This window comes from Bufo gargarizans, chromosome 3 (genome assembly GCF_014858855.1).
Source record: "Bufo gargarizans isolate SCDJY-AF-19 chromosome 3, ASM1485885v1, whole genome shotgun sequence".
NCBI classification, from domain to species: domain Eukaryota; kingdom Metazoa; phylum Chordata; class Amphibia; order Anura; family Bufonidae; genus Bufo; species Bufo gargarizans.
Window position 1 is genome coordinate 356,771,746 of NC_058082.1, and position 17,221 is coordinate 356,788,966.

Here is a 17,221-nt window from a genome sequence, read left to right on the forward strand (position 1 = left end):
GTGGCTGACGTGAAGCCTGATTCTCTGCTATGACATGCAGACTGATTCTCTGCTGACATGAAGCCAGATTCTCTGTTAAGGGACCTCTCTCCTCTGCCTGGGTGCCTGGGACTAAATATCTGACAATGGACTGTTACAGTGGTCGGTGACGTGAAGCCAGCTTCTCTGCTATGGGACCTCTCTCCAATTGATATTGGTTAATTTTTATTTATTTTATTTTTATTTTTATTAATTTCCCTATCCACATTTGTTTGCAGGGGATTTACCTGCATGTTGCTGCCTTTTGCTGCCCTCTAGCTCTTTCCTGGGCTGTTTTACAGCCTTTTTAGTGCCGAAAAGTTCGGGTCCCCATTGACTTCAATGGTGTTTGGGTTCGGGACGAAGTTCGGATCGGGTTCGGATCCCAAACCCGAACATTTCCGGGAAGTTCGGCTGAACTTCTCGAACCCGAACATCCAGGTGTTCGCTTAACTCTACTCGCAACACCAGCTCCCACACCACCTTCCTCTTCACCACTTGGGGGTGTTTCCTGCACATCTTGGCTGGCCAGAAGCTGCTAACTGTCCTTTAGTAGCTCGTCCTCTCTGTATAGTGGAGCTGAGCCCACAGCATATAATACTTCTCTGGCTAAGGGAACAGAAAAGGACAGAGGCAGGTTGAGGACTGGTGAGGGCACAGGGCCTGCTCCCGGGCCATGCCCACTAAGGGTTGTGTTTGACAAACCCACCAACTCTTGGCTGGGGGTGTCTGATGTCACTTGGGATGAAGTGAATGACCGAGTCAACTATTCAAGAACCGCTGGGTTGCTGGTCAAGACACAACCTCTAGATTAAACCGTGAGCTCAGGCCTCTCTCTGTAAAATGGCAATTTGGATCCGCAGATAGTGCAGCACGGTGTAATAGGATTGTTCCTATTATCCAGGCTGTAAACTCCCCTATTGATCCCTGTTCTGCTTCAATACTGTGGAATGATTCCTCCCTGTCTTTTCCTTGAACTTCTATACAGCAAAATAAAAGCCACAAAAGTCTTTCCTAGCACTGTCTCTAGTGCCTGCTGACGTCTCTCCCTGCACTAAGTACACTGGAAAATGGCTGAATCCAAGATGGCTGAGGCTATTTATAGGGCTGTGACATCACAGGGCTGGCTGCTGATTGGCTGCATGCATGGCATTGTGGGTGATCCCTTATTCCCAGAGTTCCTTGCTCCATATCATAACATGCGCAGCAGCCATTTCAGGAAAAAATGAGATTCGTTACCACAAAGGAGTGAGGAAATACGGATTCGGTGCAAATCGACTTTTTCCTGAAATTCGGATTGAATTCCACTTCGTCAACTTTGATTCGCTCATCTCTATTCATAATGAATCTGATTTGTGCCAAATCGATTTACCCATCTCTACTAAGCTATCTTGTGGATGAGTGCCCATGTCGGATTATTTATTTTTAAATGTTGCTTTATTGTTAGCATGTTTGCCAATAAAATATTATAAAATGCTCGACAAAACACTATGTTTTATCATTTTTCTCGCATTTATTTATTTGTTTATTTATTTTTTGCCCTTTGTTTTTTTAAAAACATTGCAATGTGGCAGTTTTTCAGACATGCTACCATAGACTCTATAGGAAAAAAAGAAGTCTAATTAAAAAACACTACCCCTCAAGAAAACACTTGTAAAACACATGAATTTCATGGTCTGTTTTTTTACAAGCCAGAAATTGTTCAAAAATAAGACTAAGCATGGAAGTACCCTGATAGCACAGGGTGGATTCACAAAATCTAATCTGTTAAAGGTGTTGTAAATGGGATTAGCAAATAAAAAATACCTAGTATACATGAGAAATAAAACACACATATTTAAATTGCTAAACTGACAATATCTATAGCAAGTGTAAGGGTCCATTTACACGTCCGTATGTGTTTTGCGGATCCGCAAATTGCGGTTCTGCTAAACACGGACACCGGCAATGTGCGTTCCGCATTTTGCAGACCGCACATCGCAGGCACGCTCATAGAAAATGCCTATTCTTGTCCGCAATTGCAGACAAAAATAGGAAATTTTTTTGCGGAACTGAAGTGCTGATTCGGAAGTGCTGATTCGGAAGTGCGGTCCCGGAAGTGCGGATACGGACAGCACATTCCGGCCCCATTGAAAATGAATGGGTCCGCACCTGTTCTGCAAAATTGCAGAACGGATGCGGACCCATTTTGCAGACGTATGAATGGACCCTAATAGAGTAGAAGTTTCCTTGTTTACTAGAATGAATGCACTATGAAATCTACAGGAAGAGAAACTTACCAATATACTTAAAATATTCAGAAACCTACCATTATCACCCTTTCCGAAACAAGTGTAGTACAGTTCTCCTTCTGGACATTTTGATAGCTGTAATTTGGGGTAAGCTTCACCCCTGCCTCCCTTACTAATATGACTTTGGCTTAAGTGGCTGTTCTCATTGTTTTCCACTTGTTATGTAACTAGATGCATCACGTTTTTGCTATAATATTAGCTGTCGTAGCAAATACCAGGAGATTTTATAAGGAGCTGGTAGCAGGAAGAAGTATCGATGTGTGTCTGAAACACCATACTGTATGTACCGTAGTATGAAGTGGTCAATGGGCTGAGAGAAGAGCATGCATGAGTGGAGGCTGTGTGAGGGGTCTTCTGAAGCTGAGCGTGAGCTCTACAGGAGTAGGCCAGGCATGTCATCTAGTGTGACTAGCAAAAAATAAATAATTACTTTGCTACTCTGATTGTTTGTAACTAGGGTTGAGCAAATCAAGCTTCTGATCATAGATCAGAAGTCGATTCGTTAAAAAAAAAATTTGGCAATGCTGTTTCTGTTTGAATAGACTTTGGATCTATGATCATAAGCTCGATTCGCTCAATTTGTAACCATTAAGCTTTATGGGCCACTCTTGTGAAGAACATAAAGTCTGTTCCACAAAGTCTGCAATCATTCTTAAAGGGGAATCCAGTTAGCACTCCCTACATAGTCTGTAAAATTATGCTACTAGGTTCTGTATCTCATTTTCACTTGAAAAGACATTACATAATAATTTCTAACAGTTCCCATCTCTGAAGGACTCTCCTTATACTGTATATAGTAATCTCATTGGGTAGAAATGGATTTCTATTGCATACTATGCTCCTGAGTAAAACAAAACAAAACATGAAGGTACTTTATGAGCACCAGGACTAAAACACTAATATAATAAGACAAAATCATAAACAGGCGGAACTTACCAAAGTCGCGAATTCTTTGCTTATTCCGAACAAAAGTATGCCCTGGATAGCAAGACAGAGGCGGACATAGCACACCACGCAGGCTAACAGCTAGTAGCCACAGCCTGCACTTCCTCAGGCACCTGCCTTTCTATCCAGAGCATACTTTTGTTCAGAATAAACAAAGAATTCACTACTTTGGTGAGTGCTGCCTGTTTTCTTTATGATTTTGCATTATTAAAGCTTACTCCAAGTCTGGAGCACCACCTAGAGTGAGCGGAAAGACCCGCTCGTGGAGACGCACTACCTACTAGAGACGCACTAATATATGGGACGAGAAGCAGTGCCACCCTTTCTTTGTTTCTTGTTTATTATTTTTAGTTTATTATCGTTTATTATTATTTGTTGTTTCAATTAGCTTTGTTTAAATGTTCTAATTAATGCAAGAACATACACATTAGGGAAACATTTTCATGACTCTTCCTATGGACTAAATATTTTTTCAGGAATCTAAATATATTGCAAAATACTGGATTATATTTGGGAGTCCAATAATTTTTCATTTCCCTTTTAATTAATATCAACTTTAAAAGGATAATGGTCATTAATTTTATGTATAGAAATAGGTTAAGAATATATCATTTAAAAAATAAATCAAGCAACATAAATTATAAAGAGATGGAAGAAACTGGTACCTAAATATAAATGAATCGATTGTCTGTAATCATTGTAGTGTAATAGCAGAATGCATGATCACATGCTTTGGAAATTAAGTTCAACCATAGGTTTTCTGTGGATCTTGAATTTGAAGTTTTTCTTGTGAGTCTGAACTTGTTCTAACATGTTTCAACGCTAAGATGTCTGAGGAAAACTAATACCTCTTAAACTGGAGGTATCCAAACCTACTGTTTGTAACACAAAGACTAGTGATGAGCGGCAGGGGCAATATTAGAATTTGCGATATTTCGCGAATATTCGCCATATATTCGAGAATTCACGAATTCGTAATCTCCAGGCATTATTTTCTTGATTGTTTAAATTTGCATAAAATTCGCATACAAATTTTCGCATAAAAATTTGCATGAACTGGTATTTTCGAAAAAATCGAATATTCGCAATTACGAATATATTTAGTGCCGATATTTGCGATTAAAATTCGCAATTCGAATATTCATGATCAACACTAACAAAGACATTGAAGGAATCTAATTCATAGTTGGTAAAAATGGTGACTATATGGTGAAGCAGCGCTTGGTATTATCAACAAAATCCACCACGGGTACTAAGCGGTCACGACTTATCTGGAAGGGTATATTGGTTACAAAGTCCAAAAAAATTGATTGTCTTTGTCTCTAAAGAATAGGAAATGTCATAATTTGCTCTACAGAGTTTTCATTATTGTTGACAGCACATTCACTTTTGCAAAGTTTACATGTGGCAAAGATCTTAAATGAACATTTGTACAAATGGTCTTTCAGGAGATCCCTGCCCTGTTTAAATAAGCCTTAAAGGAGGAGTGAAGGCCATGAGACAATAGACAATAGGCTTTACAGTGCCGACCATGAATATTAGGGGAGTTGTAGATAAATTGTGTTGGGTGCATTGTGTATATTGTGCCGGCTACACTATAAGAGAAAAACCGTGCATTTATACTGATAGCTTTACCATTTCACACATCTTAACTCATGCGTTAAAAAGCATAAACACAGGAAGGAAGTTGGTTTAAGGCTTCGCCTTCACAGTAAATTCATTCATGTCTTATAAACAGTGACCCAGCAGAAACTACAGCAAGCAACATGACACCAGAACAAATCAAAGGAACATCCAAACCCATAGGCTTACAGGTCCAATCATCGGCTTATATGATGGCCATATATCATTTGGTGAGTAATTGATTTTCTACTTGGGTCTTTTTTACAATCAATGTAGACAACCAGAATCAAACAATTCTAATTATTAAAATATCAGGCTGTCACATTTGCAGAAAAATATCTATTGAGTATGGAAACTTTTTTGACATTTATATTTTTCCTATACAATATTTCTTAAAATGTAACATGTAAACTATCTGGGTCTTTGTACCCGATTTTCTAAGGGATTCTATTTCTTTTGTCTATTTTATCCTAAAAGTCAACATGTTACACCAAGACTTTGATGTAGCCTATTTGACGTATTACCATTATTCTAAGGTAACGGCCATAAAGTCAGGTTTCTTCATACAGTTTTGAAAGGCAAAACTAAGAGTGAATAAAAAAAAAAGGAGAGATTGTGTTTTTCCTTTACACTTTCTTTCCTTTAATGATCCACCCCTAATTTTGGCTTCCAAAGAAACCCGACTGCATAACCATACCTTAGGGCTCATGCACACGACAATGCCATCTGCAAAACACTGATGCCACCCGTGTGCGTTCCTCAATTTGCAGAACGGGCCGCCCATAATAGAAACAAAACGGACAAGAATAGGATATGTTCTATTTTTTTTTGTTGCTCCGCGGAACGGAGCGACGTATGCCGACAGCACACGTGCTGTCCACATCTTTTCAGCCCCATTGAAGTGAATGGGTCATTTTTTGTGGCTCGGATGCGGAACCAAACAAAGTTACTGTGCATGAGCCCTTAAGAGCCAAAAAATGTTCCTTGTGACTGTTCCATTTATGGCTTATTTAGATTAGCAATGTAAAATGTGTGCATGTGCTATCTGCTAAATAAAAATGGACGATTTTCCACTTGTTCATCATCAATATTGTCTGTGGCAGCATTCCGTTTCTCCATGTTTTCCATCTGTATGGCAGCACAGCGTTATCTGTTTTTCATGACCATCAAAAATAGGAAGCATGCCCACCCTATGCTCTGCTTATGAGTATTTTATTCATATGAAGTGGAAAGAAATATGACTGAGATATAATCTTTCTAAGAACAGAGGTACTGGGGAAAGTTTAACTCTAGATAAGTTTGTAAAAAAAAAAGTTCAAATGTGCCAAATCTACAGTAAACTTTATTAACCCTAATAGGAGATTACAACAAACCAATCAGAAATACACTGAATGGACAAAAGACTGATCCTTTAACTACATTGATATTATACGTACCCATGAGGGGAAAATAATACATTACTGGTGTGAAACAAATAGAGAATTTAATTAGGCTTAGATGACATTATAGAACCTGAAACATGGTGGATTAAGTACAAAGGGGGAGATTCATCAAACTGGTGTAAAGTAGAACTTGGTTATTTGCCCATAGCAACCAATCGGATTCCAACTTTTATTTTCCAAAGGAGCTGTAAAAAATGGAAGGTGGAATCTGATTGGTTGCTATAGGAAACTGAGCCACTTTTACTTTACACCAGTTTGATAAATCCCCCACAAAGTGGTTTTGTTTGGCTTTTAATATTGAGTCCAGTTGTAAATGATTGGAAGTGATTTATGATGTTGCAGCACTGGCCACAATTATAGGCAATTATATGGAGTAAAGGAAGTAAAGGAATCATCATGCTAATTATCCCCGTCGGACAACCCTTTCTCTAAAGCATCAACCTTTTTTGGTCTGGGGGCCGCATTGTCACATTGCTCTATTTCAAGCCACAAATAAAAAATGTTGATCGGCGCTCATCTGCCTATTACACAAACCAGTGTAAAGTGACTGGGGAGGAGTGATCGCTGCCACAGTAGTTCCATCTTCGTTTAGATTACACGGGGAGATGTGCTGCAGATAATCGGACATCTTTCATCCTGATAAAATATGCAAATCAGCTGACAAATGAGCGATTCCTTGTTTATCGACTGATCAGCTGGATGATTATACTGGCCAGATATAAGATATGAGCCTTCCTATGAACACTTGTTCCCAGTAATTGTCCAAAATATCGTGCTGCAGCATAGCCCCTGAAACCGAAGAGTTATACTTACCTGCTCCCCGCGGCTCCGGTCCTTTGAACTGCCACCGCTGTTTACACCTGGCAGTGCATGGACATGGTAATACACCACTCCAGACAATGACTGGCTTACGCAGTGATGTGGCCACAAGCAACGTGTCACTGCTGAAGCCAGTCATTGACTGGAGCCGTGCAAGTGACCATGGCCATGCACTTACTTGTATAGAAAGGACCGGCACTCGCTCTGGTATGTTTGACAAAGGCTCATAGTAGCCGAAACGCGTCACTTACCATTTGTATGTGACCATTAAAATCACTTGAAAATCATCACCAGAGCGAGTGCCGGTCCTTTCTATACAAGTACGTACGGATCTTCCCTGGACACGCGCACCGCATCACTGACAGCTGAGTGCCGCCTGTATCTTCTTTGGATCATGGCCATGCACTGTCAGGTGTAAACAGAGCAGGAATTGGAAGATGAAGGCACCGGGGGCAGCGCAGAGGTCCAGAGCCGGGAGGAGCAGGTAAGTATGACTTATATTTCAGAGGCCATGCTGCAGGAACTTGTTAAAAATCATTTTTAATCAGAAAAGTGGCAACATTTCCTTCCATCCTGTCTCCTATTTATAAATCATCATTTTCCTTCACTGCAGAGGATGGAGCTCACTGGTTATTACCATTTCTTGCCAATCCCAAACATTACCTTGCTAATAATTTTTGCAACAATTTTTATTTGGGGGAAACTGTACAAAACGTTTTTAAAAAGTATATATTTTTTCAAACTAAAGCTCCTTATTCTTTAAAGGATAACTGTCACACTTAGACCCCAATTTCAATTTTCATATATGTAGTTACTAATAACATGATATTCCAGAATCAGTTACTATTTGACTGTCTTACCCCATATTTAATAAGATTCAGCCCTTAGCAACCAAACTGCAATTTCACTATTCAGTTAAGATGGCCGCCACTGCCCTCACCCTGATGCTAATCCCGCCTGCCCTCACTAGCCAGTAACAATAGCCCCCCAAAAGTGTCAGTAACCAGAGCCCTCCCCCTAAAGGGTTAATCTCCTGCAGCACAAAGGGGTCCTCTTACCACATGTTGCTTTCATTTATACACTGAGCAGACGGCAGATCTCCCTTCCCTGGTCTGCGCTGCTCCAACTCTGCATTCTCCAGCTCTGCTGAGTGAGGGAGCGTCTGCCAAGCGCAGGGACAGGGAGAAGTGCACACAGCCCAGGCACTGTTATCAGTTGCTGGGGAGGACCTGGCTTTAATCATTTACTTACAGTCCCTGGCTGTCAGTAATCTGACCTTGCACGCTGCGTGCTTCTGCATCCTCCGTCCTTCAACACAGAGGATGGACCTGCATAGCAACCTGATTTTAAGCACAGGTAAAAGTAGGCAGTACAGGGAACAAAAATGTGGAATTAAGGGGTAATTGAATACACAGTGAAAAGTTGAAATAGAGCCACCAAGGAGATATTAACCACAACAATCCAATACTCAAAAAAAAAAAATATATGACAGTTATACTTTAAATATGCAAACTGACACCAAGATAAATTATTAAAATTAGTTCCCTATTTCGTGTAGGCCGTTTTGCTATGTAATATGAAAAGTTTCATGTGAATGGGGCGGTAATGGTGACTTTTTTTTCTTTTATATATTTATTTTTTTACTTAATATATTTCTGCTACATAATATGTCCACCAAGAGGTCATAAAAAGACCTTAGGGGACACTGTCACTTTTTGTAAATTTTGCACTTTTTCCATTTTATTTTTTACTTCTATTTGAAATGTATTAATATTTTATTGTATTATTTTTTATAATTTTATAAAAAAAGTTTTAATTTTCTATAATTTTTTTTAAATATATTTTTGACACATATGTCCCCCACGGTGTCATAAAAAGACTGTTGTTTGACAGTGAACACTCTTTTATTAAGCGCTTTTTCCTTTCTATTGTATTTTTGTATTTCTTTTTTTTCAATCATTTTAAAAAAATTTGTGCCACATAATATTTTGATTCTCTTTTCTTTTATTTATATTTTATTATATTTTTTATTTAGTTTTCAAATTTTTTTAAAATCATTTTGTAACTTTTTTTTTAAATATAATTTTACCACAATTTGTCCCCAAGAGGTCACTGAAAGACCTTTGGGAGACAATAAGTGACTTTATTTTTTACTATTTCCACTGTAACTGGAGCATCCAAAGGCGCCCCAGTTACAGGGAAACCAGCCTGCTGCGGAGGCTTTCTACCAGGGCAGCGCTCCTCTGTTCCCGAGACACCCAGAGATCACGTGATCGCTGGGTCTACACTGCAGAGCGCTCATAGAGGAGAAGGCAGAAGCGCTAATAAAGTGCTTCTGCCTTCTCCTCGGCTTCCCCGCTCTCACTAATAGCTGGGGACCCTTTCTGATCCTGCTACAGTGCAGGAGCAAAAACTGTGATCCATCTGCTGTGCGGCACTCTGTGCAGAAACACAGCGGATTGCAGGATAAGCTGTGTTTCTGCCCAGCAGGGCGGGGGCCACAGACCATGGCTCTGGGGGCCGCATGCGGCCTGCGGGCCGCAGGTTGTGCACCCCTGCTCTAAAGGAAGCCATCCAAGCAATGATCTGCTCATTGCAGGCCTAGTGAAAGCTGTGGGAAGCCTGCAACTATAGTATTAAATGGTGCCCATATTTGATGCATGTCTTTTTTCAATGAAGTACTAAGGACTAACTATGTGACTGTATCTTCTCCTAAGAAAAGCTTTGATATTCTGATGTCAAGAGAAGAGATGTTTTTTTTTTTTCTATTTCTTTCTAGTTAGATTGTACTGACTTAAAGGATGATTAAATTCAATCAACTTTCCATAACAACGCATCTGCTTTTATTACCAATTCTGGCAAAGTATGAAAGCTTTGCTTGTGATTTCTTAAGTTACTACATTTTCCAATTACTAAAGTAAAATTACATAATTGATATAAACTTGCTTTTAACACTAATAATACATTTATTCAAGGTTACGGTAGTTTTTGAAATAGCAGAAGCAGAAATCTTCCTTCTCCAAATTATTTTTCAGAACCAATTTTTTCAGCTTCTTTTGAAAGTGTCAGATTTGTAAACGGCACAGTAGTCATTTCTGAACTCTGTTGTGAAAATTATACATACGGTAGGTTGTTAAACGGAGTCTGTCACCTCATTTTTACAAATATAACTAACAGCATTGCCCCACAGAAGATTGCAAATGCATTTCAAACATCCCTGTGTACTTTGTGTCTTTAAAAATGTCCAGAAAAAAAATGCTTTTATTCTGCTTCGAAGTGCCCAGCTGGGACGGCTTCGCTGCTCCAAGTGCCCAAAGCAAAGCAGACTTAAAGGGAGTCTGTCACCTCCATATGGCCATATACAGTGCTTACATTGTCCTATAGCACACCTATACATGAATGTAATGGTACCTTGTTATTTTCTTTACACTTGCAGAAGCTGCAAAAACAAACTTTGATTTATATGCAAATGAGCACTCGCAAGTGCCCAGGGGCGGCGTTCACTGTGTTGGAGCCCAGTCTGCTGTGCCTTTTTTTATTGTTTCCCGCCCCAGCCTCTGCCCGCCTTCCTATTCCCTTGTGTCATCCTTTGGTTTGACCGAGATCCCGCACCCGCCTCGCCGGACTGGGGCATGCACACTGCGATGCCCATTGTTGGCACAGCATCGCTTTAACTACTGTGCATGCGCCGGCGAACGGCGCGAAACCAGCGGCAATGTGACGTTTGCCGGCGCATGCCCAGTAGTTAAAGCAATGCCGTGCCCACACTGGGCATCACAGTGCGCATGTTCTGGCCCGGCGAGGCAGTGCACAGGCGCGGGGTCTCGGCCAGGTCTAAGGATGACGCAAGGGAATAAGAGGACGGGCATATGCAAAGGCTGGGGCGGCGGAACAATGAAAAAAGGCAGAGCAGCCTGGCCTCCAACACAGTGAAGACCAACCCTGGGCACTTGCGAGTGTTCATTTGCATATGAATTAAACTTTTTTTGTTTCTGTTTTTCTAGCTTCTGCAAGTCTAAAGAAAATACCAAAGGTTCTATTACATTCATGTATAGGTGTGCTATAGGACAATGTAAGCACTGTATATGGCCATATTGAGTTGACAGACTCCCTTTAAGACGGAGGAGAGGGCTGCTTCCCTGCTACATTGCTCTGACTTTATTTATATAAAGTGGATGTAGCCGACATTATCCTTATAATGTTCCAGTGCAAAAAATACCCCCTTTTATGCCCCCTGTTGAGCTAATGTCCCCATAGTGCCCCTATAATATGCCAGTATAAAATACCCCTATATAGTGCCCCCAGTAAATGCCCCCATAGTGCTCCTCTCCCCCTTCTTCCTAGTGCCCCCATAATGTACCAGTATAAAATGCCCCATATATAGTGCCCCAGTAGATGCCCTCAGTGTCTCCGATAATTTGAAAGTATAAAATAACCCTTCTTAGTGCCCCCATAGATGAGCCTATACAGAGACCCCCCCCCCCCATATAAAATACTACTTCTATTTGGCCTCAGTAGAAGTCCCCATAGTGTTCCTCTCCCCCTTCCTGCATATAAAATACCCCTTCTTTGTGGCCTCTGTAGATGCCCCCATAGTGCCCCAAATAATGTGCCAGTAAGAAATGCCCCCATAGTGCCACCCAATAATGTGCCAGTAAAAAGTGCCACCAATAATGTGCCAGTAAAAAGTGCCACCAATAATGTGCCAGTAAGAAGTGTCCCCATAGGTGCCCCCCAATAATGTGCCAGTAACAAGTACCCCCATAGATGCCCCCAATCATGTGCCAATAACAAGTGCCCCCATAGATGCCCCCAATCATGTGCCAGTAACAAGTACCCCATAGATGCCCCCAATCATGTGCCTGTAGTCTATCAGAGGAATGGGGAATGGAGACGTCTCTCCCTCCCCTGCCCCGCCACAGCACATCTATCTGCATCGCTGTCCTGAGGACGGCTATACAGATGACTATGGAGATGAGCGCTTCCACAATGGAAGCGCTCATCTCCCTGTGCCCTGCCGCCACCCCCCACTTGTCACCAGGGCCGCGCCGCCTGGAGCCATCGCCTCACTTTGCCTAATTGGCGGTGCGGCCCTGCTAGCGCCTCCAGCAGGGCTCAAGAGGCAGCTGCCTTGGGCCCCCCAGAAGCAACTGGACCCGGGGGAGCTGCCCCTTTAGCCCCGCGTTAAAGATGGCCCTGGATGGACTCCTTATCTCTGTTCTTTCACATTATAAACACTCATTATAGCTCAGCTCTAATTGATCTTACTGATAAGAATGTGGCTTAAATAAGTGTTTATGACCTCTTAGTAGTTTAGAGATAAGGGTTATAGGATTGACACAAAGTGAAAGTACCAGTCACACAGAAAAACTATTAACCCTTTGTGGCAGAGTGGCTCAATATTTGTTAATAAAGGACAATTGAAAATATGATTTTTAGCCCAAAATGAGTAAAATGCAATCATAAAAAAAATTGCCTCCAAAGGTGTACATGGCCTTTAAAGCTGATGTTTTAAAAGCCAGAAAAATGAAGCATAAGGATTTGACCTGCCGATATTGATCCAAATATGAAGGACTGATAAACCAGGGACATTGTCATAGGAACACATGGCTCATTGATGTGGAATGAATGCTACTCTGTCTGGACTATTCCCACAGAACAGTTGCTGCTATAGCAAAAAAAAAAAGTGTTGAAAAGGTTAATGCTGGCTATGATAAAAAGTGTAAGAACACACAGTACTATACAGCTCGCAGGGTATGGGAAAATACAGCCAAAGACCAGTCAGTGTGTCCATGCTGATCCCTCTTCAAAAGCACCTACAACAGGTTCTTGAACTGGGCCACGGAGCAATGGAAAAAGGTGTTTTAAAGTTTAAGTTTTTTTTACTTCATATGCATAGCTAGACATGTGTGTAACTCACCTGGATAACAGATAACCCAGTGAAGGTATATTCTTAAAGGCTATGGACACCTTTAGGGGGATTTTTTATTTTATTTTTTATTGCAGTGTAATCATTTTGAGCTAAAAACATTTAACATTTCAGCCCTTTCACTATACAGGGTTGTGATTCTCTATTAGCAGGCTCTCTGTTTACACTGTGTCCTGTCAGCTGATGGCTCATGTGAAGCTTATCGCTGATCTCCTGAGAGCTCATAAACACTCATTATAGTTCACTTCTTAGGCCTCATGCACACGACCGTATTTTGTTTCAGTGTCCGATCAGTTTTTTTTGCGGATAGGATACGGACCCATTCATTTAAATGGGTCCGCATCAGTATGTCCGTTCCGTTGCTCCACAAAAAAAATAGTGCATGTCCTATTTTTTTCTAGTTTGCGGACAAGGATAGGCATTATTACAATGGATCCGCCCAAAAAAAAAGGATCCGCAAAAAAAAAAAAAAACGGGTGCCATACGGAACTTCATCCTTTTTATTTTGCGGATCCGCAATTTGCGGACCGCAAAACACATACGGTCGTGTGCATGTAGCCTTATCGTAGTTATAAAAAGATGGCTTATGAGTAGAGTTGAGCGAACACCTAGATGTTCGGGTTCGAGAAGTTCAGCCGAACTTCCCGGAAATGTTCGGGTTCGGAATCCGAACCCGACCCGAACTTCGTCCCGAAGCCGAACCCCATTGAAGTCAATGGGGACCCGAACTTTTCGGCACTAAAAAGGCTGTAAAACAGCCCAGGAAAGGGCTAGAGGGCTGCAAAAGGCAGCAACATGTTGGTAAATCCCCTGCAAACAAATGTGGATAGGGAAATGAATAAAAATAAAATAAATAAAAGTTAACCAATATCAATTGGAGAGAGGTCCCATAGCAGAGAATCTGGCTTCACGTCACCCACCACTGTAACAGTCCATTGTCATATATTTAGGCCCCGCCACCCAGGCAGAGGAGAGAGGTCCCGTAACAGAGAATCTGGCTTCATGTCAGCAGAGAATCAGTCTTCATATCATAGCAGAGAATCATGCTTCACGTCACCCACCACTGTAACAGTCCATTGTCATAAATTTAGGCCCCGGCACCCAGGCAGAGGAGAGATGTCCCGTAACAGAGAATCTGGCTTCATGTCAGCAGAGAATCAGTCTTCATGTCATAGCAGAGAATCATGCTTCACATCACCCAATACTGAAACAGTCCATTGGTAGATATTTAGGCCCAGGCACCCAGGCAGAGGAGAGAGGTCCCGTAACAGAGAATCTGGCTTCATTTCAGCAGAGAATCAGTCTTCATATCATAGCAGAGAATCATGCTTCATGTCACCCAACACTGGAACAGTCCATTGTCAGATATTTAGGCCCAGGCAGAGGAGAGAGGTCCCGTAACAGAGAATCTGGCTTCATGTCAGCAGAGAATCAGTCTTCATGTCATAGCAGAGAATCAGGCTTCATGTCACCCACCACTGAAACAGTCCATTGTCATAAATTTAGGCCCCGGCACCCAGGCAGAGGAGAGAGGTCCCGTAACAGAGAATCTGGCTTCATGTCAGCAGAGAATCAGTCTTCATGTCATAGCAGAGAATCATGCTTCACGTCACCCAACATTGGAACAGTCCATTGTCATATATTTAGGCCCCGGCACCCAGACAGAGGAGAGGTTCATTCAACTTTGGGTTGCCCCGCAATATAATGGTAAAATGAAAATAAAAATAGGATTGAATGAGGAAGTGCCCTGGAGTACAATAATATATGGTTAAGGGGAGGTAGTTAATGTCTAATCTGCACAAGGGATGGACAGGTCCTGTGGGATCCATGCCTGGTTCATTTTTATGAACGTCAGCTTGTCCACATTGGCTGTAGACAGGCGGCTGCGTTTGTCTGTAATGACGCCCCCTGCCGTGCTGAATACACGTTCAGACAAAACGCTGGCCACCGGGCAGGCCAGCACCTCCAAGGCATAAAAGGCTAGCTCTGGCCACGTAGACAATTTAGAGACCCAGAAGTTGAATGGGGCCGAACCATCAGTCAGTACGTGGAGGGGTGTGCACACGTACTGTTCCACCATGTTAGTGAAATGTTGCTGCCTGCTAACACGTTGCGTATCAGGTGGTGGTGCAGTTAGCTGTGGCGTGTTGACAAAACTTTTCCACATCTCTGCCATGCTAACCCTGCCCTCAGAGGGGCTGGCCGTGACACAGCTGCCTTGGCGACCTCTTGCTACTCCTCTGCCTTGGCCTTGGGCTTCCACTTGTTCCCCTGTGACATTTGGGAATGCTCTCAGTAGCGCGTCTACCAACGTGCGCTTGTACTCGCGCATCTTCCTATCACGCTCCAGTGCAGGAAGTAAGGTGGGCACATTGTCTTTGTACCGTGGATCCAGCAGGGTGGCAACCCAGTAGTCCGCACACGTTAAAATGTGGGCAACTCTGCTGTCGTTGCGCAGGCACTGCAGCATGTAGTCGCTCATGTGTGCCAGGCTGCCCAGAGGTAAGGACAAGCTGTCCTCTGTGGGAGGCGTATCGTTATCGTCCTGCGTTTCCCCCCAGCCACGCACCAGTGATGGGCCCGAGCTGCGTTGGGTGCCACCCCGCTGTTAACATGCTTCATCCTCATCCTCCTCCACCTCCTCCTCATCCTCCTCGTCCTCGTCCTCCAGTAGTGGGCCCTGGCTGGCCACATTTGTACCTGGCCTCTGCTGTTGCAAAAAAACTCCCTCTTAGTCACTTCTAAGAGACTGGCCTGAAAGTGCTAAAAATGACCCCTCTTCCTCCTCCTCCTCCTGGGCCACCTCCTCTTCCATCATCGCCCTAAGTGTTTTCTCAAGGAGACATAGAAGTGGTATTGTAATGCTGATAACGGCGTCATCGTCACTGGCCATGTTGGTGGAGTACTCAAAACAGCGCAACAGGGCACACAGGTCTCGCATGGTGGCCCAGTCATTGGTGGTGAAGTGGTGCTGTTCCGCAGTGCGACTGACCCGTGCGTGCTGCAGCTGAAACACCACTATGGCCTGCTTCTGCTCGCACAGTCTGTCCAGCATGTGCAAGGTGGAGTTCCACCTGGTGGGCACGTCGCATATGAGGCGGTGACCGGGAAGGCCGAAGTTACGCTGTAGCGCAGACAGGCGAGCAGCGGCAGGATGTGAACGCCGGAAGCGCGAACAGACGGCCCGCACTTTATGCAGCAGCTCTGACATGTCGGGGTAGTTGTGAATGAACTTCTGCACCACCAAATTCAGCACATGCGCCAAGCAAGGGATGTGCGTCAAACCGGCTAGTCCCAGAGCTGCAACGAGATTTCGCCCATTATCGCACACCACCAGGCCGGGCTTGAGGCTCACCGGCAGCAACCACTCGTTGCTCTGTTGTTCTATACCCCGCCACAACTCCTGTACGGTGTGGGGCCTGTCCCCCAAACATATGAGTTTCAGAATGGCCTGCTGACGTTTACCCCGGGCTGTGCTGAAGTTGGTGGTGAAGGTGTGTGGCTGACTGGATGAGCAGGTGGAAGAAGAGGAGGAGAAAGCCGAGAAGGAGGAGGAGGCAACAGGAGGCAAAGAATGTTGCCCTGCGATCCTTGGCGGCAGAAGGACGTGCGCCAAACCGCTCTCCGCCTGGGGCCCAGCCGCCACTACATTTACCCAGTGTGCAGTTAGGGAGATATAGCGTCCCTGGCCGTGCTTACTTGTCCACGTATCTGTGGTTAGGTGGACCTTGCCATAGATGGCGTTGCGCAGTGCACACTTGACTTTATCGGATACTTGGTTGTGCAGGGAAGGCACGGCTCTCTTGGAGAAGTAGTGCCGGCTAGGAACAACATACTGTGGGACAGCAAGCGACATGAGCTGTTTGAAGCTGTCTGTGTCCACCAGCCTAAATGACAGCATTTCATAGGCCAGTAGCTTAGAAATGCTGGCGTTCAGGGCCAGGGATCGAGGGTGGCTAGGTGGGAATTTACGCTTTTTCTCAAATGTTTGTGAGATGGAGATCTGAACGCTGCCGTGTGACATGGTTGAGATGTTTGGTGACGGAGGTGGTGGTGTTGGTGGTACATCCCCTGTTTGCTGGGCGGCAGGTGCCAACGTTCCTCCAGAGGCGGAGGAAGAGGCCGAGGCGGCAGCAGCAGAAGAGGCCAAGGAG

At 43.4% G+C, this 17,221-nt stretch overlaps 1 protein-coding gene across 1 annotated transcript in view; it reads left to right on the forward strand.

Moving 5' to 3' along the window:
• The first annotated feature begins 2,381 nt into the window (after positions 1-2,381).
• LAPTM5 (lysosomal protein transmembrane 5) overlaps positions 2,382-17,221 on the forward strand; it is a 119,863-nt gene continuing 105,023 nt past the window's right edge. Inside the window, exons 1-2 of the mRNA XM_044285203.1 lie at positions 2,382-2,396; positions 4,993-5,107. Coding sequence (XP_044141138.1) covers positions 5,021-5,107 — 87 coding nt within the window. The 5' untranslated portion in view covers positions 2,382-2,396; positions 4,993-5,020. The remainder of the gene's footprint in view (positions 2,397-4,992; positions 5,108-17,221) is intronic.